At 36.5% G+C, this 27360-nt stretch overlaps 1 protein-coding gene across 2 annotated transcripts in view; it reads left to right on the plus strand.

Annotated features, from left to right (window-relative positions):
- Window positions 1-27360, plus strand: part of PTPRK (protein tyrosine phosphatase receptor type K) — a 477611-nt gene that overhangs the window by 442733 nt on the left and 7518 nt on the right. For both annotated transcript variants that reach the window (XM_008138467.3, XM_008138476.3), the window contains exons 15-25: window positions 851-1011; window positions 8976-9160; window positions 10897-10984; window positions 12226-12302; window positions 14868-14904; window positions 16086-16183; window positions 16626-16742; window positions 20838-20992; window positions 23137-23272; window positions 23524-23673; window positions 24477-24650. In XM_008138467.3, the coding sequence (XP_008136689.1) occupies window positions 851-1011; window positions 8976-9160; window positions 10897-10984; window positions 12226-12302; window positions 14868-14904; window positions 16086-16183; window positions 16626-16742; window positions 20838-20992; window positions 23137-23272; window positions 23524-23673; window positions 24477-24650 (1378 nt within the window). The remainder of the gene's footprint in view (window positions 1-850; window positions 1012-8975; window positions 9161-10896; window positions 10985-12225; window positions 12303-14867; window positions 14905-16085; window positions 16184-16625; window positions 16743-20837; window positions 20993-23136; window positions 23273-23523; window positions 23674-24476; window positions 24651-27360) is intronic.

The raw sequence follows: 27360 nt of genomic DNA on the forward strand, positions 1-27360 counted from the left end.
TTGATATTAAGATAAAGATTTCAGTATTTGAGTAGCTGATAAGTCTTAACTCTTCTATTTTCCAAGTCATTTGTCCCACTGACTTTATAAGGCATTTCTATAGTGGATACTCCGCCATGTGATTCTAAAACAAGCTTTTAGGATTTGACCGTGTCTGTAATTCAAGATTATAATAATTTGTGTAATGCATCTAATTTTTCATATGGTATATAACGTTTTCATATTTTCCTGTGTATTTGCATTATATTTAGCTGTTGTTGATTTTACAAGCCTCCAGATTAGTTTTGGGTTAATGTTATAAATAAATTGATAAATATGTTAATGCTACACATGTTGCATTTTACTGAATAATAAAACAGAGACTGAAAAATGGGATTGCTTTGTTTATTTTAATTGGATGAGTATAACAAAATAAACTTTAAAAAGTAGTCATGTTATTCCTCAGAAGAACTTCTAAAAGTTGACAAAAGAATTAATCACCCAAGAGGAAAACCAAAATTTAGCTTTAGCTTAAATTTTTCTTGAATAGCTCTAATAAGGAAATATTCACATATGGTTGTTATAAAGTGTAGTTATATTTTATAATATTTTATTTTAATGATAAAATGTAAGAAATAAGAGGTTTGGGTTGACAGCTTGAATGTTGAAACACCCACATGACAAATAAGCTAGTTCCATAGCAACCAAAATACATTGTTTGAGTGTGGAACTTAATTCCCGAAATTATGACCTAAGTTTTGTAAACCACATCTATATCCTTATCCTTGGGCTTTTCTGAACTACATACTGCTGGTGTCAGCTCTCCTTCAAGCTTCACACTGAGGTTTCCCTTTTGTATTTGCCTTGGCAGCAAGCTCGCTAAGAAGCGCAAGGATGCTATGGGGAACACCCGGCAGGAGATGACTCACATGGTGAATGCTATGGACCGAAGCTATGCAGATCAGAGCACTCTGCATGCGGAAGATCCTCTTTCCATCACCTTCATGGACCAACATAATTTTAGTCCAAGATGTAAGTTCTTTAAATTTTTCATAAATGATTTTTAAAGCTGTTTTTTAGTGCACTCTTGCAGTCAATATTAAAATTTTCATAAATGATTTTTGAAGCTGTTTAGTGCACTCTGCAGTCAACACATTGTCTTTTGAATAGTGAGAGAAAATAAGGAAAAGAAATGGGAGAAACAGCTAGAAAGATAAAAAAGCGATAGAGAATATTATGGAATTCATAAGAACTTATTTTCATTCTTGATAGTAGATTCACTTTAATGTTAAACTGCATGAATTTTATTACTTTGTCATTATAAGATATATTCATATATACCACTCAGACCAAATCATATGTCATTGCTTTAATATACTTGATTGCCTACATAAAATGAGTTTATGTCAGATTTATAGTTATTTTTCCATTTGAGTCTTCCTTTGTGCAAGATAAAATTCTTTGTGAGATAAGAAACATCATATTCTTTCTGCGGATTATTGGCATTGGTAAAATTATTCTATTAAAATATTCTATATACTCCTGGAGAATTTTAGTAACAAAAAGTTAACTGAGCCCAGCTGGCGTGGCTCAGTGGTTGAGCATCAACCCATGAACCAGGAGGTCATGGTTTGATTCTCAGTCAGGGCACATGCCTGAGTTGAAGGCTTGATCCCTAGTGGGAGGATGTGCAGGAGGCAGTCGATTGATAATTCTCTCTCATCGTTGATGTTTCTGTCTCTCTCTGCCTCTCCCTTCCTCTCTGAAATTAATAATATATATATGAAGTTAGCTGGGGGAAAGAGGAATATACATGCTCTTCAGTATCTGGTGTGAAGTTCAAAAATTTACTTGAATAGGGGTTTGGCAGGGAATGGTGAAATCTGTTCAGCCATTCATCTGTCTACCACCTTATCTACCCATCCATATTAAGAATTCCTAATGTTGATCTATGAAGGCAGGACTTCTAAGATATTTCCACTGAAGTGCTGTTTAATGGCAAATGATTTGAAGAATTGCCTCATAATTAATATTAGTTTATCCTCAAATTTCCAATAAATTTTATATATTTTTTCTATAGCACTGTTTGTTACTTAAAAATAAGTTAAACTATCTAACTGTTTCTTTAAATCCTCAAGTAAATTGATGCTTGAGGAAAGCAAATCATGTTTATCCTAGGTCTTGTATATGCAGGTGCATTCTTCCACAGATCCAAGAGGTTTGCTTACCTCAGTTGAAAAACATGTGTATAAGGGAAAAATAGACAATAAAACTATTATTTCTTATACATATTATAAGCATATGTTGTGGTAATATAGAGAAAATAAAGTGTTTGTAGGTTGTATGCATTTAGGTCTTTTCAGAAAGGGAAGGTTTTTTTTCTGTAATGTTCAGCTTGGTGAAAATTTTCAGACATTTTGCAACCCATCATTTTCCTTGATATGTATGTAACCAAACAAGTTAGAAATGCTATAGTCATTTGGAAATTTAACTTTAATCAAGATAGGGCCTTTCTTATCTATTTTATCTTTATTTCACTATAAGATAAATGACAGAGAAGAACATAAAATATTGTTGTAAGTAAATTTTCCTGAAAATGTAGATGTACCATCTCTCTAACTACTTGATTTAATAGTTAACCCATTAAGGATTTGAAAGCATTTTTGTTCCCCCAACTTTTCTATCTTTTGCCTCTCTTATTAGGAAGCTTGAATTCAGCAGTGTAACTATATTATGAACTTGGAAGAATGATTAAATATATTTCCCACTGTTAACTAAAAATAAAATAAAAATACTTGAATGAATGTGAGATAACTAGAGGCCCGGTGCACGAAATTCATGCACGGGGGTGGGGGGGGAGGTGTGTCCCTCAGCCCAGCCTGCACCCTCTCCAATCTGGGACCCCTCAAGGGATGTCCGACTGCCACAATCCAGGACTGCTGGCTCCCAACCACTCGCCTGCCTGCCTGCCTGATTGCCCCTAACCACTTCTGCCTGTCAGCCTGATCACCCCCTAACCATTCCCCTGCCAGCCTGATAGATGCCTAACTGCTCCGCTGCTGGCCTGATTGCCCCTAACTGCCCTCCCCTGACAGCCTGGTCACCCCTAACTGCCCTCCCTGACAGCCTGGTCGCCCCTAACTGCCCTCCCCTGCAGGCCTGGTTTCCCCCAACTGCCCTCCCCTGCCCTCCCCTGCAGGCCTGGTTACCCCCAACTGCCCTCCCCTCCAGGCCTGGTCCCCCCCAACTGCCTTCCTTACAGGCCTGGGTCCCCCCCCCCAACTGTTCTCCCCTGCAGGCCTGGTTGCCCCCAACTGCCCTCCTCTGCTGGCCTGGTCACCCCTAACTGCCCTCCCCTGCAGGCCTGATTGCCCACAACTGCCCTCCCCTGATGGCCATCCTGCGGCAGCCATCTTGTGTCCACATGGGGGAGGCCATCTTGTGTGTTGGAGTGATGGTCAATTTGCAAAGTACTCTTTTATTAGATAGGATTATTTCTCCAAGTACCTTGCACTTGCTAGATCTAAAATACATGAGATTCCCCCCTATTTTAGAAACTTTATAATGTCAAGTTGAATATTCCTTGTTTTTTAAATTAAACTGAGTACTGAACTATCTTCTCTAATAATAGACAAATATGCAAATTGACCACACCTCCGACACACCCACAAGCCACGCCCACCACCCAATCAGAGCGAGTATGCAAATTAACCCAAACCAAGATGGCTACAGCCACAGAGAGCAAGGTTTCCTAGGTAACAGAGGAAGCCAAGCTTTCTGACAGCCGTTGCAGGCCTAAGCCTCCACTCAAGCTACAAAGTTTCAATTATAGAAGGTAAACAAATTCAAACAAATGGTGGCAGAATGGAGCTTGAGAGAGCAGGCCAGGGTTGCTACCGGCAACAGGGGAAGCAAAGCTTTCCACACACCCTGGCTGGGCCCACCTGCTTAAGGCAACAAAGTTTCAATTATAACCGCAACACAAATGGCTTCGGGCCTCGGAGGGAGCCCCAGGCTTGGCTCTGCTCCAGGCTACAAAGTTTCAAATGTAGAAGGAAAATAAATTCCAGATACCAGGGCCTGTGCTTGCGTTGGTTGCCAGGGAGCGTGGCCCGCCTGCAAGCCACCACAGGCCCCTCGCTCAGGCCGCCCCACGCCCCAAGGGAACTCCACCCTGATCAGGGACACCCTTCAGGGCAAACCAGCTGGCCCCCACCCCTGTACCAGGCCTCTATCCTATCTAATAAAAGAGTACTATGCAGATTGATCATCACTGCAACATACAATATAGCTGCCCCCATGTGGTCAAAGATCCTGCCCCCATGTGGACACAAGATGGCCACCACAAGATGGCCAGCAGGAGAGGGCAGTTGGGAGGCACCCGGCCTGCAAGGGAGGGCAGTTGGAGGTGATCAACCCTGCAGGAAAGGGCAGTTAGGGGTAACCAGGCCGGCAGAGGAGGGAAGTTGGGGGCAAACAGGTTGGCAACAGAGTGGTTAGGGGGTGATCAGGCTGGCAGGCAGAAGCGGTTAGGGGCAATCAGGAAGGCAGGCAGGCAAGCATTTGGGAGCCAGCAGTCCTGATTGTGAGAGGGATGTCCCACAGGGATCGGGCCTAAATGGGCAGTCGGACATCCCTCGAGGGGTCCCATCTTGGAGAGGGTACAGGCTGGGCTGAGGGACAACCCCCCTCCGTGCACGAATTTCATGCACCGGGCCTCTAGTAATTATATATGCACCTTTCTCTCTTGGTGTTTTGCAATAACCCAAACTGAAAGAGAATTTTACTTTTGCGGGTTATAGTAACCAAAGAAAGTTTAATAATGATACTTCTTAAGAAAACATAACTATTTTAAAGGAAACAACTTTAGGGCAATATGTTCCTTCATGAGCTTTGTTTTCTTATACAGTGCCCAATGATCCACTTGTGCCGACCGCTGTGTTAGGTGAGGCCCTAATTCTTTATCATCATTTTTGCATGGATCACAACTCCTTGCATGGGTTATAACTCTGTCAACAGAGTAATTATTCACAGTGCAGAAAGCAACTTGATTTAAAATATATAGTTATCACCTTATCAAAGAGAACACCTGTGGTAAATCTCATCAGATCCAGTGGATTTCAAATTAGTAAGGTGTGCTTTTCTAAAGCAACGCATTCACTAATTTTTGGTTCCATTAGATTTGCAGCAAAAGTACAGTGGCGCTTAATATAAGACTTAGGTTTATTTATGCAGGTTAGTAGAATGAACCAAAATGCACAGGGACCAGTGCTACCAGAATAATTTCTTTATATGTAAAAATCTATCTGATGGGAAGGGGTTTTCTAAATCCTCCTAATTTTATAGTTACTATATAACATCTAAGACAACTGGTATTATGAGTGATAAATAATTCCTTTTCAGATGTAAAATTACATTAATTTTTAATTTAATTACAGATTTAAGAATAGAATGAGTAGTTTCATTCCAATTTGTATTCTATTCCTTGACTGATTTCACACGAATGATTCATGACCATCTTGCTTATAATGTTCACAAGTTATATATCATTTTTAAACCAGTGTTTCTAATATTTAGGATTTACCCAAAGAAATGTAGAAATTACCAGAAAAATGTGTCTTAAACATTAGCAGTTTTCATATTTTATATTTAAATTTCTTGTGAACATAAAACTTTAGCTTATATTTTATGCATATTTTATTATGCATACATTCAGCATTCAGTTACCTTTTCATAACATTTTGGAACAGTTCCGCTAATGCAGTTAAGTAAAATACATCTTTTTCTCTAAAATATTTAAAGTTATAATTTTGTAATATAAAGAAAATATATCGTAAAAGAATCCTGAAGTCAGTGTTCTCTGTTGCTGATTGCACTCTCCCTTGAATGTCCACACCAATAATGGCAGGGAAGTGAACTGAGGAATTTGTCCCAAGGGGTAGCCTGACCATCAGGGAGAAGTCAGGAATCTTGATCATTGTGAAGGCACCAAGTGCCTTTGAAAATGTCACCTTCGTTGAGCACTTTAGAAGGCTGTCAACATCAAATTAATAAGTAAAATTCAATTAAAATATTAACAACTCACTGGAAAAATATCAGCTGCCTAAATGTTAAAAAGTGATTACAGTAATATTTTAAGGACATGTAGGTCCAAGTCTCAGTCCTCTTGTGAACTCACAGTAGAAACTCATGAAAATACTGTAGCTTTCATCTTTGCTTCCCCATCTGTAAAAGAGGTAATAATTCCTACAGTACCTTTTCCACAGTTTTGTAAAAGAGGAAATGAGATAATATATGTGAGTTTTTACAAACTATAAAGTTTAAAAGGTTATTATAATAGCTTTCCCTGTGAAAAGGGATATTTATGTTTAAGGAAGGCTAGAGTTAACACAATAGAGTCATCAAACCTGTTCATATAAACAGCCGTTATGCATTTTATTTCACTTTGAAAGTTGGGCTGTTTAATTTAAAAATATATACACATATATTTGCTGTTGAAAAGCTAACTCCCATTAATCATATCAGATGTAAAAATGACTTGCATTTCTCATCATTCATGGAGTCATGATGTTTACAGTTGTTTTGCATCCAACTGATTTTGTGTTTAGGAAGCAATTTTGAAATCATTTCAAATATTGCTTGATATTAATATCTACTTGCTGATTTTAAAAGAGCTTAGAAACTTTTCGTATTAATTCGTATATTTGTTTTTTTGTGTTTTAATGCTTCTTTGGGTTAAAGTCCCTATAACTGGTAAGTGTATTGCAAAGAATTCTAGAAAACCTTTCCATCAAAGAAATACTTGAAGTTATTATTCTTAAATGTGCAATAAGGATAATGATTAGTACATGTACTCTCCCTACTAGTCACATTAAGAGGTGGTTTAATGAGGCGGAAATGTTTGGAGATTAATAATTCATATGTGATTATTTTAAAGAATGCTGCTCATTGTACTACTGTATTAAAGCTTAATGCAAAACAAAAGGCATTTCATACTGGAACACAGTTACGGAAGATTTAGAATGTGGGTGAATTCTGTGTTTCTCACTGAGCCTTTTACAGTGGCAGTGTTCCGCTGCTCCAGCAGGTCTGATGTGAACGCTGGGGCTGCCCACAGAGCAGCTTAGGTGATTGCATTCCGCCTCACTGACATTATCTGTCCTCATCTCCTCCTGAGCTCAATAGCGCCCAGATCAGTAGCTTTTGATTAACTTTACTGGAGAGATGTATATGTTCTCTCTGTCAGTCTATCCATTGTAATATTTTAGCAAAGATAGATCAGTTGAGGATATGCACCTAGGAAGAAGAAAATCTCATGAATTATGTTCGCTATAAAATGTTTGTGTCTAGAGGGGTGGGAAAAACCTAACTTAAGGGCATTAATTCAGTTGGGTGGTTAGGTCACAGCAGAATCCACCAGTGGTGTTTTTGATGCATTATGGTATTTTAGAAGTAAATGAGAAAAAAAATGCATTCAGCCTGATAAGCGAAAGTAAAGTAAATGCAATCAAGCTAAATTATAGAAGCATACAAATCTGATTGTGGGGTTCTTTTGTTTTGTTTTTTCCTTCTCCAGGAAGAAAAAATGTTTATCATGGGGACAACAATTCATTTTTTGCCATATCCTATTTGTAGAGTTGGTGATAGAACAGGCAAATGTACCAGCATTTGAAATATGTTTCACTGTTAATTAAATATTGTTCTCTACAGTATGCATTATCATTAAAAACAAAAATTCCCCTAAGAGTGTACTTTCTCTTCTGTTAATGAGCATGGCAGTATAATGCTTTTCAAAGTAACACCCCTTAAAACATTTTTTTAAGTGGTAAGTTTAAATGTGATACATATAAGCATGCTTTTTCTCATTGTAATGATTAGAACTATGGTCATTAAAATAATAATTATTCTTCATAGGTAAAATGTTCTTGTTTTTTTCCTTCCTTGTTATGACAGAAAGATGCTTAAAGTTTCTTTTCATTTTAAGCTATTAACACAATTGGGATGGGGCCTACACTTAACTGTGGGTGGTAAGGGAATCAACTGGTTTTAACGAATTCAATTATTGAAATGTTTATTGACTGCTTTGCACCAGGCACTAGGAATGAATTTTTAAAAAATGACTCTGTGTCTACCCTATAAATGTTTAGAGTTTAGTGAAGAAAAAAAAACAGTAAACAAATTATTAAGAGATAAAATACATGAATGTAGAAAAAGAGGCCATGAGAATGTAAAGCAGGAGTTGTGAAGCCCAGCCTGGGTGGTCCAGGGAAGAATTTCAGAGGAAGTACCTACTACATATTTTGCCCAGAGACATAGGCTAGTTTCTTTCATACGGTAGCCAGAAGAGTCCAAATATATTAGCAATACAAGCAGCAACAGTAATAATAAACCAAGTGGGTAGAGATTGCGTATAAATACACATGGGACCTGGCTGGCAGACATAAAGGGTTCATAGATGATTCTGTAGAATGCCCTTGCTTTCCAGTCTGGAGTGCCATGAGGAGAAGCCCCAAGTGGTTGGGCATAGTAAGGCCACAAGGGCAAGAAGAGCAGCCCTGTGGGGATGGGTTGTCTACGGGGAGGTTGGCTTATGGCTGCGAAGGAGACTGTTTATTTTGATCAGCAACGAAAACACCTCTCCAATTGACTTGATTTTCTGTTCCCACTCTATACTGCTATGATTGCAGATACAGAGAAAAGGGAGAACCCGACAGAACCTCCCACTATACTTTTTAAAAGTGGACTAGATGTCTCTCTACACCTCAAAGCATCTTTTGCCTTGTTGAAATAAACATATGTACTCTGACCTTGTACCTTGAGCTGAAGTGAAAGGCTTTGTCTTTATGGGGATGCTGCCCTAGGCCTCTACTCTATTTCTTTCCCTTCCTCCTGTTACCAGGAAGATCTTGAGATCTTAAAAATCTGTGCATTGATATATATATTAAACAAGATAACTTTGTCTTCTTTTTAATGTTCTTGAATCTGAAAAATGCCAGATGAGAACCACAGTGCTACAGCAGAGTCCAGTCGTCTTCTTGATGTACCTCGCTACCTCTGTGAGGGGACAGAATCCCCTTACCAGACGGGACAGCTGCACCCAGCCATCAGGGTGGCCGATTTACTGCAGCACATTAATCTCATGAAGACATCAGACAGCTATGGGTTCAAAGAGGAATATGAGGTGAAAGTTTCTGTATTATGTTAAATGTTATTTCTAACTATTATACTCAGGGAAATTTAACAAATTCCCTCCCCTTAACATAGCAGAGTCGAATACTCTCTAGACACTAATACTGTGTTTGCATGAAAAGTCAAGTGTGTAGCAAGATACCTTGGGTTCCACTGTATCATTACAGGTTCTGTCATTCAAATGACTTAGTCAGTAGGTACTTCTCTGCCTCTTTGTTTGTTGACCCTCTGTTGAGAAAAGGGATGAAGCTTTGTGTTCTACATGTACTACTTGTGATTCTTAGTTTTGTTTTGAGCATTATTGTGGAGTGTAGCTGAGAGGAAAAAACAGAGCACTACAAATCCAAATGTTCAGAAGCCAAAAGAAGGATATGAGAAATTCTTCTTCCTTGTTTCCCTTTCCTGCTCAAACAAAAATACCAGTAATTAAACTACAAGAGAAGTGATTTAAATTAATCATTACAATACATAGCAAAAAGGAAACAGTTCCTTTGCCACCTTTGCCTACTGAGAAATGTCAGTAGGATGTGGAGAAGGAAGATCTTTCACCACCATACACACACCACCACACGTGCATCACCATACATGCACCACAGTACATACACCAGCATACATGTACCACCATACATGCACCACCATGCATGCACCCCATATGTGCACCACCATATGTGTACCACCATACATGCATTGCCATATGCACACAACACATGTGCCACCACGCATGCACCATCATACATGCACCACCATATGTGTACCACCATACATGCATCACCATACATGCACCTCCTTGCTTGTACCACCAAACATGCACATTTAAAATGAAAGAATTCAAGCACTAATTTTCTTTGCATTCAAAATGCATTCAACTCCATGAAGAATTCTCTAAATGCTTCATTATATTTATAGATTATTACTTGTATAACTTAGTTTGGGAGTGAATACAATTATGTTTGAATTTCAAAAGTTGGTTTTAACTGTATGCCGGAAACACTATGCTGTGGTAACGAAATAGTGCAAGGAATTATCATATGCTGCCGGCACTGGTTCTTTTTGCTCATTTCCTTGTATTCCTGTGCACCTCACTTCAAAGACCGTTGACTCTTTGAAGACCCCATTTCCTGTGTTGAGCAAAGTTAAAGCTTTTCTGCAAAAAGGAAAGCTATACCCATATTTTAAATTGCTACATATGGCAATTAAACCAATCAACAAATTCATCTGTTCCGAAATTCTTGGAGATGGTGACTATTTTTTTAAATTTTCATATGGTCTCTTGTAGAGACTCCGTGCTTTTCATGATCTTCAAAGAAACTGAAATGTGGTGTATTGCACATGATTTAATGAATAATTGTGGGGAAAACAAGTGTGGTTTTGTTCCTGTTATAAATGCTAAAGGAAGCACACTTGAAAGATAACTCATTAAAAGTAGTTTTGAAGTTTTTGATGCTTTGTCTACCTCCTTCTCACAAAGTTATAGCAATCTTAAATTTGAAATAATTTTAAGGCCTTTTTTCCCCCCTAAAGTTGTTTCTTGTCCTTCATTTGAACTCAGTCCAATCCAAGATGAACAAGTAGGAATCCAGCAAATAAGCTTTGTTCTGAAATGGAACTTTACTACTGTAGGACTTCCTCCCTGAGAAAGTGGCTATTACTATTTTGGTCTTCACAACAGATAAACCTGATGCATGAAAAGGAATTAAATTCAGTCTGCTTGTTAATTTTTTTTTCTAGAGCTTCTTTGAAGGACAGTCAGCATCTTGGGATGTAGCAAAAAAAGACCAAAATAGAGCAAAAAACCGATATGGAAACATTATAGCATGTAAGTCCTCATAGAATTCTTGGTGAATGTAAATATTGTGGGTAGAAGATAAATAGTAAGTTGCAACCCCTCTTTATGTGGTTTTAAATTTTAAGAGAGTCCCAGGGTCTGACACATCTGTTTATAAAGCAATCTACTTAATATTCAAACGGCATTGGCAATTGGCAGTGACTCTGAAATTGTCATCATCCTCATTAATTAAATTGTTTCACACTCTTCCCACTGTGGATATAGTTCTATGTGATTATATGTTTGCACACAAATGCATGGGATGTTATGAAATAACTGAGAATATCAGACTATGAAAAGAAAGGTCTTCAATGGACACAGACACTGGGGCGGTGGGGGCTTGCCCGGGGTGGGAATGGTAGGGGGGTCAGGGTCAGTTGGGGAAAAAGGAGACATGTAAAACTTTAGACAATAAAAAAAAGACACTAATAAAAGAAAAAAAAAAGAAAAGAAAGGTCTTTTCAGTGATAAATTACTGCTATACCTCCAAACCTATTCAAGGTGGGAGTGGTCTTCTTTCTACATACCTTTATTCCTTCCTTGGAGCCTATACAAATTCCAATTGCTCCCTGTTATTTGTCCTTAGGGACTTCCTCCTCCTCAACTCTTCAATGTGTGTACATGGGTAAATAAATTAATTATCATGTGAAACTTCAGCAGCAATGAGGAAAGTTAACATCATGTAGCATGTAACTAGCTGTTTATTTACTTTGAGCACTCTATTACCAATGTAAATTATTTTAAAGATTCTTATGAATACATCAGAATTTAATCTTGACTCTGAAGAAATAGGAAGTTGAGAGCAGAGTTCAAAATTCACTCCCTTATTTCTGTGGATCATTTGCTGTAAAGTACAGACAGAAGGACCCCACCCATTTAAAATTATGCCTAGGAAGCAAAATTAGGAATCAAGGCAAATTTAATTCCTTAGACAAGTCCATGACTCACATGACGATTCATTATACATTAATTATCATGTCCCCTAAAAGCTTCCTAATTATGAAGATGTTAGTCACTAAAGCTTTATTAACAGAAGGTTATAACCGTGATAAGTAATAAGCTCATTAAAGTTCTTGTATTTCTTCTAATGACTGGTGTTTAAGGAAATGTAGATACTATATTATGGGTAAGCTCTTATCAACCATTGAATTATTCCAAGTCTCTGCCAGTGGCATTGTCTCAAGACAAGGGGAATATTTCATAGCTTTTATTTTATTATTTACAAATTTTAGACGACCACTCCAGAGTAATTTTGCAACCTGTCGAGGATGATCCTTCTTCAGATTACATTAATGCCAACTATATAGATGTAAGTATTTTTATAGCTCAGTATGCCCAATTTGTTAGCTCATAGATGTGAACCCTTTTGCTTGTTATTACCTATAAAGTGATTGCTAGCTTTTAAAAATAAAGAACAAACTGTACACTTTTTTCCTTGTTCTGCGTCCTAGTACTTACTGACGTTGTTGTGCTTTCTTTCACACCTGACTTTGGTTTGGGCTGTAGATTTGGCTGTACAGGGATGTAAGTACCACTATACGTAAATAACAGTATCCTATTATGAATACTTAATGTAACTACTCTTAATTACAGTTATTACTAATGCTTACTACTAGTTCTCTCTGCATGCTTCACGTAACTAGCTCATACAGTATATCTATGTTCATCTCTTTGTAATTCCTTTACATGTGTAAAGATCTGTTTTAGCTCCTTCCCTTTCCTGTGTTTAGAAAAACAGGACCATTTTGAGCTCTTGACAGTTTATTATGTACCTGAGTTTTATTTGTTGATGATTTCTGTTTCTGGCTTTTATTCTTACCCTTCCCCAAACATGTGAGAAGCTGGATAGTATGATGTGTTAGTGTTTCTGAAATTTTACTTTTTACATTTGACTTCTCGTGTGAATAATGGGTAGGGAGACTATTGTGTGGTGTGTGGTATTGGATTGTGAAGTACACATATCACATATATATATTGAATCATACAAATAAAAAAGTTTGTTGTAATCATACATTTCACTGTTAAATTTTTAGTTAAAAACATATCTACATGTAAATTCTCTCTTCAATGGAAAATAAATTTTCTAATAAAAGATAAAATATTGTTGAGGAGGCAATACATTATATTACATGTAAGAAGAACAGCCTCTTCACTTATACTTCCTGGTTCAAAATCACACTGGAAATCGTGGGAATACTATTTCATCTCTCAGCCTCAGTTTCCTCTTCACAGTGGAGGTAATGATAGTACTAATCTTATTTGTTGTGAGAATTAAATAAAGCAATGCATATTGAGCACTTAGCACAATGCTTAGCACATGTGAAGTACTTACTAAAATAAACTTCAGTTTACCTAGGTGTGCTAAGATTAATCAGGTCAAAATATAGTTATTTTGTGAAGTGTCATTATTTATATTTTAACTAATAAATTTTATAAATTATAATCTCAATATATTCATTAAATTTTTAATCCTCGTTTTATTCTCACTCAATATTTAAAATGTATTAGACATCTTAACATGGAAAACTTTTGGTCTACTTATTAAAATTAACATTTCTCTGACAAATGTGTGTTTCTTCTTACCTATATAATTTAACCTTGATTTTCTACCAAGGCATATACACTGGAGCCTTAGCATAATGCTACTTTATGTTTCATATATAAAAAGTGTGCCCTAAGACTATTTTTATCTCATATTTCTGTTAAGACCCCAGTGTATTTTGGCTAATCATTACACAATATCATAATTTTCCCTCTCCTATTAATTTGTTATGCTTAAAAGATGTCTCCTGCAATTGGTAAATTTTTCATAAAAATCAGGAGATAAAATGCTTATAAAGCTTGAAACAAATTTTTCATAAAACGCTGTGCTATGTGGGTATATTAAGGAATAAAAACTTCCAATTTTGCAACAGTATACTGCTCAACCTATTAAGTTTTAGATAGGAGATCTTCATTTATATGCATGTATATCTGTATTGAGTCATCCACACCAAAATGTGGATAAATTGTACCACAGGCTTTTTACTAAAACACTCTGGTAAATACACAACAAATTCAAAGCTTAGCCTGTTACACCATTAACATTTTTGCTACTCGGGGTCTATTGCAGTTTAAACTAATTAATAGTAACTACAAAACTATTCCTTCTCAGGAATAACTTCTTTATTGAAACAATATTAGATCTTTAACCACACAGAGTTCTTGGCACATTAAAAAGAGAGAAAAAAATACTAAACTTTATTGTTCAAGACAAGTATACTTTAAAACTCTTTGTTTCTCTGTACGTGTGTGTACCTATAATTATGTGTGAGTAAATTATTATCAGCACACATAAATGGTTTCGGCAGATTCATGAATATGTTATAGAGTAGGAATATTCTGTATGAAATCTCAGCAGGATTTTGATTTGATGCACACATGCATTGTCCAGCTCTAACATTGGAATGTTCTCTTATTTTTTTATGGTTCTAATATGTCGTTGTCCATTTGTAATGCAGTGTGTTGTACCTTTGGATGATAAAGTGAGAATTGGTATTTTTTAACACAATTTTTCCAGGAATGAATGATTAAAGCTTAACATGAAGGCATAAACATTTTAGTGAAACCAAACAAAATCTATGAGGTTATTCCCAAAGAAACAAATCTCAATTATGCAATATATATTCTAATCAGAGCCCTTAAAATATTTATTTTTTAATCTTACCTTTCAGATAACCTAGGTTTGAGCAGTGAACTATGAGTTCACTACTCATTTCTGGACTTTTTACTATAACTTAATCTTAACAGGTGGTTGTCTTCATCTTTTTATGCCTTCATTCTTTTTATTCCGATACTGATGTAAAATTATGACTAATTTGTTCTCCTATTTTAGGGCTACCAGAGACCAAGCCACTACATTGCAACTCAAGGTAAAACTTTGCCTTTTTAAGTGTTATACCAAAAACAAACTTACTTATTCATCCATGTGGCATTTTTTTTGCAATTTTACCTACATTGGCTGAAGAAAAATAACACCGCTCTTTATTCATTTGTATAATACAAGTTGTTTTATCTGTATAAAACGTATATAAACTTTGATTAATTTTTTTATTGCAAGTAAAAGAAAAGCTGCTGGTAGTTTTTGTGATTTGGTTCTTGGTATCCTGATGTCCCAGAGCTCTAGTCAGTAGTGCTGAGCAGAGGAATTTCTTACTTTTGATGAAAGCCAGGGAAGTCTCATCTCATTGAAGGTGCCCATTTCCTTGTAGCAGTCTGTCAGCCTGGAATGTAATAGTACCCAAGACCAATATTTTTATAATGAGATGTTAGACTATCTTCCAGCAATTTTTTTTTTACAAGTTAAGGCTGAGACAAAACAAAGGGCTAAAGGGAACTTTGTCAGGTTTATTCTTTGTTGGAAAATAAGAAAAAAGGTAGAGAAAACTTGTTACAGTGGCACATTGGGGAGTAAAAGTATTCTAACATCAAAAACAAAAACACCTTCAGTCTCTCCAAATGGAGCACTGGTCATTAGGAGAGAAACTTGCACATCTATTGTATAAAAGAGAAAAGTTACATTGCTCTTTGACAGAAGGCACGTTTTTTTCATTGTTTTCACATATATTGGAGTAATTGAGTTTAATTGTATATAAACCTTTCAAAGTTGGAAAACTCATTTATGGTGAACATTCTTCTGGTTTCATGGTAATGAGTAAAGCCCAGGAGGAGCTTTCACGGTTTGCAGATGATACTCTATGTATGAAGTTTCTTCATTAACCGTAAACATGCACTGTGTATAAATGGTGTGCATATATGTAATTGGTCATATGTACTGTTTGGTTGATAGTAGCATTGTCCTGTTTTCACAGGTATTTGAAGATGCATTAAAGTAACTTGGATATAAACATCCTAGAAACGAGTGATAGCTTCTGCACTGGAAATTATAGAAAGCAAATCTAAACACAAACTTGTATAGGCCTGTGTTTTTGCCCATAGCATGATTGTAGATGGGAACTGAATTTTAAATACTTTCAGTGACATTGTCTTCTAAATTTATTACTGATTACAAATTTTCTCTGATAACATAATATTCAAATTAATTTTTTAATAGGCCCAGTTCATGAAACAGTGTATGATTTCTGGAGAATGATCTGGCAAGAACAGTCTGCCTGCATTGTGATGGTTACAAATTTAGTTGAGGTTGGCCGGGTAAGAAAAATATATATATTTGTTTTGTGGTGTGTGTGTGTGTGTGTGTGTGTGTGTGTGTCATAAAACATGAGTATAACTTGAATAGCAAAACATAGTAAACTTAACATATACTATCATTTGATTTCTTAAAAAATTATAGGCATAGCATATGAAATTAGTACTCCCCTAAGCGAACCTTTGATGGCTGAGAAATTACTCGATTTCTCAATTAGTAATAAAATAAGCTTTGATTATATACTAAAATCTAATTGCATTATTAGGCTTGTATATTTTTATGAGATTGCATAAAGTCTATTTAATGTGAAACATTCTTGTCTCATTTATAGATTTTTTAAAGCTGTATTTTAACTGTGAGGTGAAGAGTAATCACGGAAATTAAATTATCTTGGTTCATGTATTAGGTATTTAGGTTCACCTATGTCGTCTTTTTGTCATTTAGGTTAAGTGCTATAAGTATTGGCCTGATGATACTGAAGTTTATGGTGACTTCAAAGTAACTTGTGTAGAAATGGAACCACTTGCTGAATATGTAGTTAGGACTTTCACCCTGGAAAGGGTAGGTACTCTAAAGTTCTATTTTAAAAAAATATGTATACTGAAACTTAAATTTTCTCTTAAAATTTCTGTCAAGATATGTTCTGATGATTCTACAAATCCATTCATTTTATTCATTTATTTCACAAATATTTCTTTGAGAGCATACCGTGTGCGAGGCATGTTTATAAACCTGGGGACACATTAATTCCTGCTCTTGTGGGAGCTTATAAACTGTTAAGAAATATAAGCAATAACCAGTAATAAATAATCAAATATATCATATATTATGAAAAGTACTACAGAGAAAAATAATGTTGGGAGTGGAAGTAGAGAATATTGCTGAGGTAGAAGAAGGATGATGAGTAAAGGACTCATTGAGAAAATGACATATAAATAAAGGCCTGTATGAAATGAGGGAGGGAGGGATTTAACTACTATATCCCAAGTTAACCCAAGGAAGAATATTTCTGATGGAGGGAAGATTCATTTCATAGACCCTGAGGCATGAGTATCACTGTCACAATGAGAAACAGCCAGGAGTCAAGGGTGTTCAGAGATAAGAAAAAAATATGAGATGAAGTCATAGAAATCACAGAGCCAACTAAGTGAAACCTTGTGAACCATTAGGATTTTAACTTGTATTAAAAGAAGGTTGGGTGCCATTGAAGGGTTATGAGCCCAGGAGTAACATGATCTGACTTTTATTTTTAACTAGTGGCCCGGTGCATGAAATTTATGCACAGGGGGTAGGGTGGTGGGAGTCCCTCATCCTGGCCTTCACCCTCTCCAATCTGGGATCCCTCTCACAATCCAAAACCACTGGCTCCTAAGTGCTCACCTGCCTGCCTGCCTGCCTGATGCCCCTAACTGCTCTCCCCTGCTGGCCTGATCCCCCTAACTGCTCTTCCCTCCTTGTCTGATCCCCCTAACTGCCTATCTGCTCTCCCTTCCTGGCCTGATTCCCCTAACTGCCTATCCGCTCTCCCCTCCTGGCCTAAACCCCCTAACTGCCTATGTGCTCTCCCTTCTTCTCCGTGCATTCAGAGCCCAGCGCAGGAGTGCTGAGAGCTCTCCGCCGAGGTCCCGCCCCCATCCTGATGCCCCCCTCCGGGCCAGGCAGATCTGGGGACCTGCACGCGCTTCTGCCAGGGGGCAGGGGGGGGGGTCAGGCCTGTGCGCACCTCCGCCACGGGGGGCCTCCGCAGCCCATCCTGATGCCCCGCTCCAGGCTGGGCGACACCGTGGCCCATCCTGATACCCACCCCCCTCCAGGCCAGGCAGCGCCACCGGCCTACACGCGCTTCTGCCAGGGGGGCCGCCGCGGCCTGTCCTGACACCCCCCTCCTGGCTGGGCGGCGCCGCAAGCCTGTGCATGCCTCTGCCAGGGGGGCTGCCCCCAGAGGCAGCCTCATGTCCTGGTGGCACAAGTCCCTGTCCCCGTCCCCGCCCACCAGCTCCTGTCTGTTGACTGGTTGTGACTGGGACACTGTTAGGACCAATTAGCATATTACCTCTTTATATATAAAGAGAGGATCAGAAAGACTAAAACAGAGTGGCCAGTGTAAGGACAATGAAGTGGGATATAGAAGCAATGAGTTACATTGCTGCAGATACCATTGTTGCATATATGCCTTTGTACATCTACAAAGCTTTAAAATATTGGTGTCATTTGACCAAGAATTTTCCTTTCATGAATCTATCATAAGGAGTGTATTTAAAATACAATAACTTTGTTTATAGTCTTGGAATATTATAAATGGCTATAAATGTCCAGCAATAGAAAGATAGCTGCATTATTATACAATTATGATCTACAAGTAGCATTTGTTTGCAAATGATATTTGTAAGTATTTTACCAAAATTAAAAATAATTAGAGGAAGTATTAAATGAAAAGTAGCATTATACAGAACAACATATACACTGATATTCTAGCAAAAAGTAACTTCCTAAATTTGACCAAAAAAGAGTTTGAAACCTGAACAGATGATTGAAGAAAATAAGTAATTGTTCAAATTTACCACTAAAATTGCACTATGATTTCATAGTTGAGGTTTCTTAATCTTTGGAGAATTGCTAATGCCTAGCTATATTAATCAAACTAATTAGGCTATAGAAAAACTGTTATGAACAGCTATATTTTTAAAAGCTTGCATAACTGATAACAGAACCAGATGAAGAAGCGCTTTTCTGTCTGTTTTTTTATCTCAATCTCTCTCCCTCTGTCAAGTGTGCATGCACACACATTGCAAATCAATTACATTCAAGAACATGCTATAAAAAAAAACTTCAAAACAAAATATTTAAAATTTGAATACCAAAATAAATTAAGGAAAGATCATAACATGATCCATCATGATTTTTTCTAAGAATACCAAGATGTTACATCAGTGGTAGGATGTTTCATTATGTCAGTGCTTTAAAGGAACAAAACCATGTGATTTTATCAATAAACATTGTAGTGCACTTATTTTGATTTAAACATTTATAATAATACTCTAATTATATTAGGAAAATAAGGAGAGTCCCTAAACATGATAAAGGTGATTCAACAATAACTAGCAGCATGGGTGTTAAGAAGTGAAAATTAAAAGAATTTCCGTTATAATCAGGAATGTGATGTGGATAATCATTCTCACTGGTATTCAACATCTATCAAATGATATAAGACAAAAGGAATAAACTATTCCTTATAAACTATTAGAAGAAACAATTATTTTTAAATGAAATTATTTTGTACCAAGAAAACTAGAGGTAATATTTTTAAATGAAATTAATAATCATTAATTAGGTGATTAATTCAAGATAATTATCCATAAATTCTAGTTTTTATGTTAATAATAAAAAGTGAATAGACATTTTAAAAAGTTATTAAAATTTACTAAAAAGAGCAAGGTCCTTGTAGCAACTCTAGTAAGAGGATTAATGTAGAGAAGGTGAATCAATATCTAAAATCAAATCTTAGAACAATTTATGACCTTTCTCACTAGAGTTGACTTTGAAAGGAGTAATGAACGGGGGTTTTCCATTTGTATGCCTCCATGGTGATGTTTATTATTGTTGCTATTAAATTACTTGTTGAGCCCTGCTTTCTGTAGTGACTTGTACTAGGAATTGGAATTAAAAAGAATATGACATGACCACTGGCTTTCAAGGTTTGGGTGATATTGGTGCACATTGGATAGAATCTAAAAATAAGCTTTCTTAATTTGTTTCATTTATTTCATGCAATTTTTCTACCTATTCTGTCTGAACAACTGAGATTGAGATTTCACAGATAAGCTCACAATAGAGTTGGAATTGTATAGGTTATAGTGGGTTTTTTGGGTTTTTTAGTTTTGGGTTTTTTGCTAAAAAAAATGGGTTCTGAAAAATAAATTCTGCCGCACTTCATCCGTGCTTTCTAACCGGTGCTACCACAATCTACAGTCTTCTAACAAAAAAGAAGGGAAAGCTTTGAAATGTGCATTTAAAGGCTTCTCTTAAATTAACCCAATAGGAGGCCCAACAATGGATGCTTCGCCTCTTTTCATTTTGTATTTTTGTTACTATAAATAATACTCTGTGTGCTGAATTATTTCACAGAGTTAAGAAAAATAGGCTGCCCAAAGAATAGTTTAGCTGCCTGTATATTTTTATAAACCAATCTAGAGTACCACTGTCCTGGAAAATCTCTACATGCTACGCTTCAAAACCATTTTCAACATGGATAAGCAAGGCATGACAATCCCTTTGTGAGGTGTGAGAAGCTAGAAAGTTGCTTTTATAAACTACTTGAGTACTCAGTGCTTTGGGTCAATAGGGCAGCATTTTCGCTTTTCCATTTCTTCCTTTTCCCCTAATTTTATGTGTTTTCATTCTCAGGAAGGAACACACTGTCAGAGTAAATAAAATTTACCCAGACTTATAAAACCGGGCAAGACTTCTAATTTTCTTTCTTTGGCAGTTGTCTGACAATAAATGTAAGCTCCTGGGCCATGTCAGCCCAGCATCCTTTTTCAGAAAAAGCATGATCCTGGTACCTTTTTTCATTGTCAGTCTGGCCTAGTACTCATGACTGTGTTCTATGACTTTATTTTGGGCCATCTGAAAACACTGCTTTCCATGTTCGCACAGAGGGGATACAATGAGATTCGTGAAGTTAAGCAGTTCCATTTCACTGGCTGGCCTGACCATGGAGTGCCCTACCATGCAACAGGGCTGCTTTCCTTCATCCGGCGAGTCAAGTTCTCCAACCCTCCCAGTGCTGGCCCCATCGTTGTGCATTGCAGGTGAGTGATGGTCCAAATGGCATGGACTGTGTACAGCCAGCTTTTTAAAAAAGTATCAAGATAAGGCTTGAAGCACAAAAAAGAATGCATTCTTACAAAGTTTCTGCTTGCATGTATTACAGATAAGGTGAAATAGCAAGGAAATAAAAGCCATAAGGAGGATATAAAATAGAAATTTAAGAAATAAATACAGTCAGCCTAATGTGTATAGTGCTGTCCACAATTATGAGTGTAGAAATTGCTTTTTAGTGGCAACATCTGTGTTTTGGGGTTCTTTTATTGCTTTTGCAAATCCCATATTGTATAGAATGGCAGGTTGAGATAGAGATTTCTTGCCAACCTAGTAAATTCCCAATAGAATCCCAGCTTTTAAAACTAAATTTGAGACATACAAAGTTAGTAAATGGCCTAAAATGCAAAAATTTGTGCTATAACACAGCTATTTAAGAATTTTTTTAAAAAAAAAACATCCATCAGAGGACCTTGAAAACTACATCAGTGAAACCCAGGAAATATATGCTGGAAAAATGTGAACATTATATCCAGACTTTCTTCTGATTAGAAACTTCTCTTAAAACAAGCACTCTGAGGCACTAAAAGCAAATTACATGGCCTCGTTTTGAGATGTGAACAGAAGAATACTGAATCTGAAAGGCTTTTTCTAAATGCTACACACCATTCTCACATACTATCTCCTCCACACTACCCAATAATTTGTACGTATGCTTTTTTTTTTCTTTCTGAAAATCCAGCCTATTCAGAATTTAAATGGTCATGAATAAAAGGGGGAAAACCCCACAGAGAATAAAATAAAAGTCAGCCCCTATGTATCAGATACTATGTAACCTGGAAAATAAACAATCTTAATTCAATCCTCCTAAAGAAATCTGATGTATTCTTCAATTACTTTTCTGTCTCAAACTCTGGGAACAGTGATTGAGAGACAGTAGGCAAAAAAAGAAAAAAGAGAGAGATAAAGAAAAGAGAAAAATAAAGGAATAGAGATATTCACAATATCTTTTACTTAAATTCCTTAAAAACAGTGAGTTTAAGAGAAGTGACTAAATCTGGACAACAAAGAAATAATGTTAATAGTCTATCCATGCATTTAGAAAATGAAATTGAAGGTTTTCAGTTCAGGGTTGTTTTGACTTATCATAGGGGTTTATTTTCCTGTGAATTATTTGCTTCAGAAGTGCTCCAAGATTCTTAGATACTCTCTTGAAACAGAAGTGTCATTTTTCTACTTAGACTCAGCTATCTCTGAATTTATGGAAAAGAAGAAGCAGACTGCAAGGGGAATTCCTCCCCCTCCAAAAAAAATCCCAGTATATCTTGTTTGCTCCATTGACTTCTGTATATAAAATCGGAGAAGCAATCCTAAGGGGCAAAATTATCAACAGTATATTATGATTTCAAGTACTGAATTAAATACCTTAAGGTAGTGACTCTTATAGTGATCTGATAAGAATTATACTGTAACAATTCATTTTTATTTTTCCTTCAGATTTCCATTCAAAAGAGTCTTTCAACTATTGGTATCCTCCCCATTGATAAGCACCATTTTCCCCACCCTCACCATTAGCATTTACCCTGCATTGTGGCTTCTCAGATTTCCCATTGAAAGGCTTTGGAATTAATGTTCCTTGGCCTTGGAATTTACAAGAGTCTGTTTGACTAAGAGAGCCAGCAGTCTTGCATTTTGCTAGAAGACCCACAACACATGCGTATTGAAGTCTTTACTTTGGGGTTAAATGTTAAAGTGTGAATCCTTCTGAATCAATTCTATGAATTTGAAATTATGTGTATTTGGTTTTCATAACATGAAGACTACGTAAGAGAGCTATGGCATTTGAACAAAGTACGTACATTACTTTCAATATAATGATTTATAAAAATAATTTGATTCACAAAGTTACGTCATCTGATTTGGAACTCTTATTTCAATCTTCAGCTTATACCAAACTATATATTCTACAGGAAGTTTTTTGTACAATAGTAAGTGTTTATACAATATGTACAAATTATGCCTTGTGCTCTGTGAAATTACTTTGATTCCACCTATTTGAAAGCTGAAAGGATCTTTATTTAAGGTTGCACAGACGTGCTCCTGCAATTCTTTAGGTTTGTTTAATTTTTTGCAGTGCTGGTGCTGGACGAACTGGCTGTTACATTGTGATTGATATCATGCTGGACATGGCTGAAAGAGAGGGCGTAGTTGACATCTACAACTGTGTCAAAGCCTTAAGATCTCGTCGTATCAATATGGTCCAGACAGAGGTATGTTGATTGTTGATTTACCTCTAGTGGGTTTCTTTTTTAGACTTTTCCAACATTTTTCAAACAATGCGCCCATGTTTTTTACATAGAATCAATAGTAGCTCATCAAGCTACTATTGATTGGTATTTTTATTAATATTGGTGGTTTTGTTCATATTTCCATGTAGAGAAAGTTCTCTGAATTATCTCTTTGATGACAGATAAGCTTTATTAAAATGATATGAAGATTTTCATTTTCTTTCTTTTAATAGGAACAGTACATTTTTATTCATGATGCCATTTTAGAAGCCTGCTTATGTGGAGAAACTGCCATACCTGTCTGTGAATTTAAAGCTGCATATTTTGATATGATTAGGATAGATTCCCAGACTAATTCTTCACATCTCAAAGATGAATTCCAGGTAATTTGCTATTTCTAGGTCCTCTTTTATGAGCAACTTACTTCAACTTGTTCTGGGCATTATTAATTCTTCTAAGAGAGGTCTTTCAAGTCAAATTTAAGGCCTTTGACCCGATTTTAAGTATAATACCTTTCTCTTTTATTATGCATATTGTGCAGTCACTTTTGTATTAATGAGCTTGTATCTGCTGCATCATGAAAAGCAAATGAGTTCAAACTCAGGGGAGAGTATGGGAAAAGATATAAAAATTGAATTTAGTGGTGATTTTTATATATTTACAACCTTTATTTTTTTCCAGTCTAAAGCATTTTAGCCTTCTGTGTCACTCGAAATGTGGGACCACACACATTAATAATAATAGCTAAAGTTTGTGCAGAACATTTGTTTCTAAAATACACAAATGTTTATACTGCCCTTAAAACATCCATGGAAGTGTGTGACTCTGAAGTGCTTCTAGAAACTTAATACTTGGATTCTTTACCCAGTGCTCTTGCCAGCTTACCCCAGCCTATCTTTAAATATGGCATGCCAAATGTTCTTAGAAATGATAGTTTCCAACTTGGGTGATGGGTCATTATCATAGGACACTCTGATTGCATTATATTTGGTTAGGCAATGCATTATGCAGGTAGCTGTGTTGTTTAGCTTCCCTTTTCCTTTTAAGAAAAGGCACATTGTACAGTTCCTATATACCTTGTACAAATCCTTCATTTTCTACTTGGCCTCCTAAATACTTAATGAATCTGTATTGTGCTATTTAAATGGGTTGCTGTCTTTTAACCTGGGCTCCCTTTTCTTTTCAGACCTTGAATTCAGTCACCCCTCGACTACAAGCTGAAGACTGCAGCATAGCATGCCTGCCAAGGAACCATGACAAGAACCGTTTCATGGACATGCTGCCACCTGACAGATGTCTGCCTTTTCTAATTACAATTGATGGGGAGAGTAGTAACTACATCAATGCTGCTCTTATGGATGTAAGAGACTGCTCCCTTTGTTAGTGTAAAGTGTCATGAAAAGCTACATAATGCATTGAACACTGGCTAGTTTTCTTTTCAGGAAAATTAAAATGGCCTATAAAGGGAAATTGGAAACTTTCATTGCAAAACAAAACTTTTTGAGAAGGATTTTGAATTTCCCCTACAGGGATTCTTAGGAATTGTAAGTTTTAGGTGTTATTATGAATTTGGATCTTGATTATCAATTACTATATGCTGGACAGGAAATATATTTAGGTGAGATTTTTTTATCTTAATTATTTGCAGAAAAGATCATGCTTATCTATTTTAAATACAGCTAGGAAGGAATTTTAAAAAATCACAGAATGCCCAATCTTTCTGATGTTCTATTAAATTGGGAAAATTGTATCTTTGACATTTAATGGTCCAATAATTTAGAACTAACTTGTTTGATTGGCCATCAGTTAATACAGGCTATAAGTAACTAGGGAAGATATCAGGTTAATGCATCTATCATAATTAAAGAACTGACATGCCCCCACCAATCTTCATACGCTGTAGATTGAAAAGCAGGTGCTCAGCATGTTAGCATCCCATAGACAGAACAACATGGAGAGAGAATTTTAAAAATGTCCTTAGCCATCTTGCTTTTGTTACCTTGGAAAAGGCAAGAAGGATCTCAAGGTTCAGAATCCTTTTCAACAGTTTTGTCACCTTCTTTTGTAAACATTTCTAGTTTTTGCCTTTTAGCCTTTAGAACCATAGCAACCAGAAATTAGAAGTCAAAGGTCATTTCTTTGTGACTAAGAATGAAACTTCCTAAGTTGTTGCTCTATTGTGTTTTTCAAAATTAGCTTCAGATAACGGACTTAGAAAAATCCACATTCTCCTTCCAAGACTAGTCTTTTAGCCAGTTACTCTGTTCTTTTTGTAATGCTATAGAGCAGAACAGAGTAAAGGCAAGCTCAAGTGGAAAGTTCCCATCCTTGCTATGACCAGAGTTTTGCCTAGCCATTAATTATTTTCACTGAAATCACATTGGATTCTCATAGTACCACTTCTGCTCCTTCCAATTGTCTGGAAAGGCAAATATACTAAGTACAGAGAGAAAACATTCAAGATCTTTCGCTTCTGAGTCTAGATTTGGAATGAAAAAAAAAACGATGTGTCAAAAAAGGAAGAAGGAAAGATATTGATATCTTTCAATTTTGTCTTTGGCATCTCTGTCAAATTTTTCTTGATTTCCAGGTTGTTTTCTAGTTCATATGAGGACTGAACCTTGTACTCTATCTGTTCCTACTCTGCTTAATTCTCTATTATTGAACAAATATATTTCATAGTATCCCTGTGGATTTAGTAGTATAGTTGGGGCTTCAGAAAAGGAAGATTTGATTTGGCTTATAAGAAGAGGTTGCTCAACACTGCCTCCTTCCTTTTCCCCTCCACCCTCATAATTAGTGTTATACACCCATTTGCCATTCCTGTGAAGGATTAGGAGGTAAGACCAAGGATTCTGTGATTTAAAAATCTTGGATGTGCTCCTGTACTTAAAGAGAAAAGAAATAAGAAATCTGCAGTCTCCCATATCATCTCCTCCTCACCCATCTCCCCTCTACTGTGATTTAAAAAAAAATAGAGTAATACTTATCAGCCTCCTTTGGCTTACTTTCCATGGAGTGGAGATTTCATTGGAAGGAAAGCTTGCTACTTTCTTCTCATCCTTTCTCATGAGACTTCATACTTTCATAGGAGGCTACAGGTGGAACTTTGTGAGGTGTTGAAGTCATTTAGACGCAGACAGGTGAATTACTGCTACTCACATTTATCCTGCAATCCTTCCTAGTGTGAAATACCATGGTTAGCAGCATTTCCCAGATGGTAGTAGGATCAATGAAGTTCAAGGATCAGTTTCTACACTCATGTTAAGACATTTTAAGGACTTTAAAAAGTAGTATGATATAAATGCGTTAGTAGATATCTGACAGTTTTTATCAGCATTAAAATATATCTAGGTTGGTGGGTATTTTTTTTTACAAGTCATTAGTTTAAGTTATTACAGAGAAATATATATTTCTGTTTTAGTGTAGGACATCAATCTGCAGAACACGAGATTGCCCAGGCCAGATGTGCATTGCCTTTACTACCCCCTCTTTCTGGAAAGAGATAATGTATAGTGTTCCAATGAAGGGACACATGGCAAATGAGGACCCATTCCCTCTTAGGTGGAGCAAAGAAGTTCATTGGTTTTGCTCTTTGGTACTTGACATGATTTGGTACTTAAATGTTTAAAACTATGTTTGTGCTTATTGATATACATTAAAAAGACCCAGAAAACTAAGGGAAGTAAATTATCCATTATATGTCCAGAATGTGCTCATAATATTCCTATAACATAAGAGCATGTGAGTTTGAGGCATATGTGGTTTTTCTTACTTGGAGTGGAGGAGAACCAAACCGTTACATATACGAGAGTTGATATAGATGATGGATAGAGAGGTGTGCGCATGCGCGCGCGCACACACACACACACACACACACACACACACACACACACACACACTACAGGGAATGTTGTGCCTACTTTGCCATCAGGCTCTTGGGCTGATTACCTTTGGAAACCTGAAACAGCCTGATATTGGTACCTCATGGAGGATCTTAATCTCAAGAAGTTCTTTAGTTTCTTCTTTTCTATTTGTCCTGTATTTACCTTTCTCAATAAAATAAAAAT

This window comes from Eptesicus fuscus, chromosome 10 (genome assembly GCF_027574615.1).
Source record: "Eptesicus fuscus isolate TK198812 chromosome 10, DD_ASM_mEF_20220401, whole genome shotgun sequence".
Classification (NCBI taxonomy): Eukaryota; Metazoa; Chordata; class Mammalia; order Chiroptera; family Vespertilionidae; genus Eptesicus; species Eptesicus fuscus.